At 37.9% G+C, this 7554-nt stretch overlaps 1 protein-coding gene across 9 annotated transcripts in view; it reads right to left on the bottom strand.

Moving 5' to 3' along the window:
- Nucleotides 1-5258: 5258 nt before the first annotated feature.
- The window catches only part of LOC108754485 (phosphatase and actin regulator 2), a 302039-nt gene continuing 299743 nt past the window's right edge, over nucleotides 5259-7554 (bottom strand). For all 9 annotated transcript variants that reach the window (XM_018496802.1, XM_018496805.1, XM_018496804.1 and 6 more), the window contains one exon: nucleotides 5259-7233. In XM_018496802.1, coding sequence (XP_018352304.1) covers nucleotides 7218-7233 — 16 coding nt within the window. In that variant the 3' untranslated portion in view covers nucleotides 5259-7217. The remainder of the gene's footprint in view (nucleotides 7234-7554) is intronic.

Raw genomic sequence — 7554 nt, 5'->3', positions numbered from 1 at the left:
ATATATAAATTTCATGAATTTCATCATTTCATCTCTTTCGCCCTCCTAGGTTCTCAGTCCGTCTTGATTCTTTCATTGGATCAGAAGGGCAGCTTCTCTCTCTCGAGAGTGCAATTAATTCAAATTTACCGTGTATAATAATCAATATATATATATACATCATTATTCTTACATGTAGAGGATCTTTCGGTTTCGATATATAATACAATTTTTTTCCAAATTACGTCCCGTGCAACGCGTCAGCGGTCGATCACTGGCCGAATGTTCTGAACCGAGCGACGCTAATATCGGCGGACGAACTGAGCGGAAAGAAAAGCATACGCTTCGCGCATGCGAGAACGCGTGCAGTGAATGTTTCTTAAAAACAATGCGAACGTAAGTTAAATTATGCGGCGGCGACGCGAGGCGCGAATAGTTACATCGCTAGTCGTCTCGCTAGCGCAACATAATTATTCAAGCGCCTCTGTGCGCATTGTTTTTAAAAAAGAAAATGTCCTAGACCTAACGTCACGACCTATATCTTATCGATAATTAATTCCTCGCATCCGGACGAAACGGCGCGATAATAAAAAAGATTTAGGGAGATCATTTCATCCTCCACGGAGGCGGAGTCGCAACATCTTGCTCGTCGCACATTTCGGAAAGTTGATTACACCATGTTACGTACAATCACAACCAAAATCTGGATAAAAATCTACACTGAAAAAAGTCTAATGGCTACCATATTAAATGTACTTTGTTCAGTATATTGGTGCAATATTACATATTGCACCAATATGTAACCAAAACATAATGGTAACCAAGTCTAATAATTAAAGTCTAAAAATAAGATAATATTTGGGAAAGTAAGATTAACACTCAGTTGGTTTTACTATTATTTGATAGAAATTATTTTATTAAAATTTTTTTTATACTGTTAAATTCATAATATCAATTATATCCAATTTAAGTTATTTTTAATCAATAAATCATTATCGTTTCAATATATCATTAATTTAACTGAATATAAGACAATGAAGTTGTAGTAAATAATTTAACTCAAGAAAATGTATTAAATTTGATTGAAATTTAATTTATTATTTGCTAAGTGCAGACATTGTTTACTTTAAAACTAATCACAGAAATGGATTGATTTACATTTTGACAGATATGGAAGTTACAAATAACAAAGTGTTATTTACTCAAGGATCGAGGTTTGCTCCTTTGACATTTAATAGTGTAGTAACTTGTCGTTTAGACTTAATTATTATTACTAGACTTTTTTTTTTTCAGTACGCCAGAATCGTACGACAAAATGCAAAATTGCGTTCCGAGTGATCGCGCCAGCGGAACTCCCCGAATGCTGCTCCTCGTCAAAGACCGCGAAGTTTACATTCGCTGAAACGGAACGAAATATGAATTACATCTAACTGTAACTGCCTTCACCTCACGGTGGCGTGGAGTCATTTTGGTAAAAATCTCTAGGCTAGTTCTTCCTACGCCGGATACTCGAAACGGCGATTTGATTTCTTCCCCCTCGCCCAGACATTCCGCACCCTCGACATTTACGCGTTTTTCCTTTGGCAGATGCAAGTCCGAGCAGAGGATTCGTGCGACGAGTATCCCGCGTGAAAGTATGCCGCGAGCTTATTTTCGCGGTTGTGAAACCGAAGGCTCTTCAATGTCGTGGAAAGGATTGGAGAACTGGAGAACCCCCGGTTCGCACCGCCTACACTCTCCCTCACGCGTTTCTCTCTTCTCGCGCTCACTCTTAAGTTACTATGAATTTTACTTCCTTATTATTATTACTGTCGTTACAATGCTTCACTATCGTAAAATGCTATGATACAAGTAGACCCCGTTCGTCTGTGTTCACGGTTCAGTTATGATTATGACAAGTTGACTTCCATCGCTTTTCGTTCGTGCTTCTTTTTACAGCCCGACTCCACTACGGTTACTGCTGTGGACATCCGCTATTCTGCAAACCGCGAGATGACTTCTTACGAGAAACGTCATGAGATTTAGGTTTTCTTAGATGGAATATTTCGTTCTTTTTGTTACCCGTTTGGAGCTGACGTGGACCTACTCAATTATATCCCTTCGGAGCTGACAGTGGGTTCATTGAACCCTTTATGAAGCGATTGTTTGTATAACAAAGATTCTGACGAGTAGAAATAATTCAGCTTTTTCTGTGAAATAATGTTTATGATAAAAAATACATTATTATATTTGAATATATTATTATTTCTTAATTCTGATATTACTCTTATAACAATTGCCATTTTACACAAAAATGTTAATTCACTTTCTTTACGTTACAGCTGCAAATTTGAATTATTTTTATTAAAATAAACTTACTTATTTATTCTTTTTTTAACGAATTATGTCATTTTGATTCTTCGGAATTAATTAGTGTCTTTTAATCAACATACATTAAATATTTTACAAGCTCATTGTCAGTAACTGTGTTATAGAGATTTTGGTGTCAGTTTTGAGTAGTTGAAAGAGAAGTGTCAAGGATTCCCAGGATTTTAAAGAATCGTTTAAAGGATATGGAAAATTAATCTCAACACGCTTTCAGATTCGGTTTTGCAGAATAAACGGTATGTCACTTATATGCATTCGTGTAAAACACGTGAGAGGAACGGTTCGGACGCGCGTCGTCGTCGGATAGGATGCGAGAGAGAGAGAGAGAGAGAGAGAGAGAGAGAGAGAGAGAGAGAGAGAGAGAGAGAGAGAAAGAGAGAGAAATGCGCTAAAACTTGGACGATAATATCATTACATTCAGATGGGATGACGATATATGTGATGAAGTAACTACGGGATAGTTCGCGACGCGCGTTCGTGCCGTTCCGCGCCGTTGATCGGCCGATCGTCTCGTTGTTCAATCGTTCGGCAATGCGATTGCAACGGAGATTCACGTTAATTTTTATCCTCTCGCCTCCGTCACGATGCGCGGCCCCGAACGCGTCCAGAGAATGTCCAACAATTGTTTTTTCAGTTTTGTACACAAAATACCAACTATCTGTGCTGGAAAATGCACATACTGCTTGTACGCGTCATATATATATCTATGTATATATATATATATATATATATATATTTATTTATATGTATATTTATATATGTATATGGTGTATTGTTTTTTGCATTTAGAGCGCGCTGTTATCTAAAAATTAGTATTTATAAGTATTCACCGTTTACACATTGCATAATATTGTGTAGCGTGTAGCAGTGGGCTCTCTCCTATCACGGTGTTTTATAATATTCGAATATATGTATATATATATATTTTTATATATTAATATGTACATACACAAAACCATTCATTATTAGACATATGTTTCGCATTTTATATTTCTTTTGCCTTTGCTCCACGCTCAGAGAGTGGACGCTTCGAACAGGTAGGGATGTGAAACTACGTTCGAGAACGTACGTCATTCTACGGTCGATGCAGCCTTTCTCATTTGAAAATAGTTATTTATTTATTTTTTATACAAATTATTTAAAAATGATCCATCGACAATAATGCTGAATTATTTTATTTTTTTTTTTCATTTTTACGGTGAAAATTGCATCTCATATCTCCTTTTCTTCACGTTCGATATATTTGGTGAAGAATTCACATGATGTAACGCTACTCTTATTATAATTTCTTTAAAAAAGTTGAAACCTATCTTTCTCTAAAAATTTTATGAAAAGCCAATCGCAATTATGCCTTTTTAATGTTAAATTTCAGTTTCGAGCAACATTTTAATATTAAATTTTAATTTCGAGTTAACATTCCTATTAAAATCTCAATGAAAAAGAAATTGACTGAGGAACATATATTTCATTATTTATTCATATTTTTAATTTAACGAGAGCGCTCAACTCTTCTCATTAGTGGTAACTTCAACGCTGAATATTTTAATGTGAAAACGATTGCAGTTTTCTAGATTTTACTTCTAGTGCGGACACGAGAGACGTTCTCTTTGCGACGTTCTCTTATGAAAATGTATGCAGGACAACGGAAAGATACATTTTCGAACGTAGCTCAAGGAAAAAGACTGTCGCAGAGACGCTCCATTCAAATATTTCGACCACTCTCTTCCTAAAATATTTATTCGTAATCGTAATCTGTCGTACACTTTCTCTCTCACTCACTCCCATCTTTCTCTCCATGCACATTATTCACACGTACTCGCGCGGGCATGCATTCATACCGACCCAGGCAATCCGGAAATGGATATATTTGTCGACTACATGGTAGCCACAGCGCTCGACCAATGGAACGAGAGAGACACTTTAATCTCCCTGCTTATTATTTTATGACATTCCTTATGACGTGTTTCTTCGTGGTATTTCCCGAAGGTAGAGGCGTCTCATCCTTTATACCTTCGACGACCTCGAAGTTGACGAATTAATATCGAACAGCTGAGTTCACCGACGGGTTAAGAGAAAGATCGACACATTACACACCGATCCTCTCACCCCATTGGACGATCGTTAAAAACTAGGATTTCTAAACGAGGAGAGGAAAGTAGACTGTTGACCGCGACTTTGTTTTTTACTCACCGCTGCCGTAGATTCACCTGTCGCGTAAGATCATAGCTCGCGATCTCTTTCTGTTTTTTTTTTCTTTTGGCTCCGCTCGCGGGTTCTCCAAAATAAGGAGATGTGACGAACCTCCATCGCGTCAACGGCGACGTGAGGCAGGAGGGTCGGTTTCGCATAAGTGGGGTAGGTAGGATAAAGCGGGGCGGGGATGCAAGAAGCTTCCAGAGATAAGCGTGCAAGACATCGCACATCGAGGCACGTGTCTTCTCGTCTTTTACCTACTCTTTTTTTTTCCTTCTTCGTCGTTGGACTTCGTTCTTTCGATCAGCTAAAGAATCTAGATACAAATTTGCGCGCAACATGGCGATTTGTAACGCGACTACTTTTTTTTTCTCTCGTTCTACTCTCTGTTGAGAACGAACTTGAACGTTTCGATACTAAAAGCCCGGTCGTTACCGAGCGTCAGTTAGCGCTAATTCTGCCTAATTCAATGTTTTCTTCTCCATCAGTATTATAGACAGGACTATAACTTAGAACTACAATCCATCTGTTGACCCACCAAATTGCTTTTACATGAGCAGAGTAATTATTGTTGATGCTCCGATGCGGTTAATGCGAGCATAAATTAATTTGATAGATGGCCGTGAATCCTGGGTTTTAACGATGTATTTCTTTTATTATCTGACCATTGAAGTATAAATGTATCTTTGAAAATACGTAGCAAACGTACGTATTTATTGTAAATGCGTTTAATTGTGTATTCTTTTTTTTTTTTTAACGAGATTTCATTGTGAATTTATTCGCACTCAATGAATACGGAACAACAACCGATCTTCGCATCTGCTCTTAATGAATTTGTTAATATTGCCGCGAAAAGTGCGCACGCGATCGAAATTAACGAGGACCATAGAGCGTCCCTATAGCGATATTATCGATATAACAATGATGATAATAATAGTCACTAATGTACACGCTACCTACTCCTGTACAAAGTTTAATTGCACAATGCATTTCTGATTTCCCACGAATGCGAAGTGTACGTCCAATTATATTAATTTTTTTTTTTAGATAATAATCGTAAGCGCTTGCTCCTCAAGGCAGCTCTACGAGAGAGTGATACCTGGCAGTAAAGGAAAACAGTTTTGTCGATCGAACAGTTGACCGATTGTCGTAGATACTAAATGACTGTTTTCATTCCTCGCGCGGTGTATACGAAGAGCTTAACGAACTATGCACGCAATAGTATTAGTGAAGTCCCAAGCAATGAATATTCTCTACGCGGATCACGCGGAAATCGTGAGAACATGGAATTATCGTAAATCACAATTTCGGACGTCAGCCGAATCTTAATCATTAAAAATGAGGGGTATATCGAAAAATGATTTTGCGGAAACTCTCTGCTGTTCATTCGTCAACGTATAAAAATATTAATACTAAAACATTTTTTTTAACTAAACCGAACTCACTTTACTCGACGTTATTTACGAGATATATCGCTTGTAATGTGATGTACCTCCCGTTTGATCCTCGAATAATCGTTACAGGGTTCGAGTATTCTTTTTTCTCTTCGTGATATCAACGAGATATATCACATATCTCTGCATTACAATAGCTCGAAACTTGAGAAACATTTACATATACAACGATGCCAGGTGACACTGATGAGCTAGCTTGATTGCAAAATGGTGTTTACATGTTTAAGGGTATGTTCACACGCGCGCTCGTAATGTCCATAGAATTACGCTCACGCTTAATTTTAAGCACGATTAATTTTCACGCGAATCTGTACATTCTCATGCATCGGTATGCGCTTCCACCGTAATCTCTTTATCGCTAAAATACCATTCGTGACAAATGTGTGTCCCTCAATTCTTAAATATATTGTACAACGAAGAAAAATAATTTAAAAAATTCATAACAAGAAATGTCAGTTATGAATTAGACAGGATATATATAATTAAAAATGACTTTCGATCTTATTCAGCTTAAACGTGCCGGACACACATGAGCGTCTCGATAAAAAAGTCTTATCTACTATACAACGTTTTGATTTTCACAACGGCAAAGCTTTCGAGAGCTGAACCCGAAGGTAGATCTATAGTTTTGTAAGCTTCAATGATGATCGTATTAATGCAGAAGGAGATACTTGCGCGCAGCGTACCTACTTGAGAATTTTTCGCGCAAAGTTTTAAGAATATTTCAAGACATCTTGAGAATACAAACGCTTTGACGCGTATACTACAACGAGATCAGCGTCGAAGATACAAAGATGAAGAACAGTTGAGTAGATGTCGGAAAGAGCGTAAACAATTGCTCGGCTAAGCACGGGTGTGAACGACCCTTGTGAAAAGAAATCGGCGAGCGACCCGCCAAGTCCTCTTCGATGGGGCGGCGAGTCACCCTATCACAATCTTCGTCGACGTCATAGTGGCGTTTGTCGTTGACGTGTATAAATGACGATGATGGAAGAAGTGCCAGTAGATGATGCTTGGCGACAACGACGAACGACACGACGCAGCAACGTCAAAGAAATCACCGTCACGATCGGACGAGTATCGCGCGTTCCGGCTTTAGATCCGGAAATAATGATAGCCGATTTTCTCTTTCTTTCTTCTTCACCCAGCCTCAACACGAAGCCACCACACTGCACCTTCACGTATACCCGCACCACACTGTAGCACCTCAACACATTGCAATTGTCATGGCCTATGGAACCTGCAATTGAAAACCAAGAGCATTAGTTATGAAAACATTGTAATTCAATATGTGGCGTTGAATAGAAAAGTGACACATCCCAAAATTAATGATTTTTCTGAAGAGCTATCAAAACAATTCTAAATTGGAACAACATTTTTATGATTGTGAATATATGTAATAGTTATAAAAATTTTCATTAACGATGGACTTAATATTCGAGGGGGCTTCCATCAGATAATTAAATTGTATCGGGCATAATTTTTCGTTTTGGTGATTCAAGACGATTTCATTATATGTGCTCTAATTTGATTTTTACAAGACTGCATATATTTCGTAGGG

The sequence above is a fragment of the Trachymyrmex septentrionalis genome, unplaced genomic scaffold, assembly GCF_001594115.1.
Source record: "Trachymyrmex septentrionalis isolate Tsep2-gDNA-1 unplaced genomic scaffold, Tsep1.0 scaffold8, whole genome shotgun sequence".
Classification (NCBI taxonomy): domain Eukaryota; kingdom Metazoa; phylum Arthropoda; class Insecta; order Hymenoptera; family Formicidae; genus Trachymyrmex; species Trachymyrmex septentrionalis.
The sequence above is the reverse complement of the archived record's forward strand: the minus strand, read 5'-3'. Positions and strand labels throughout refer to the sequence as shown.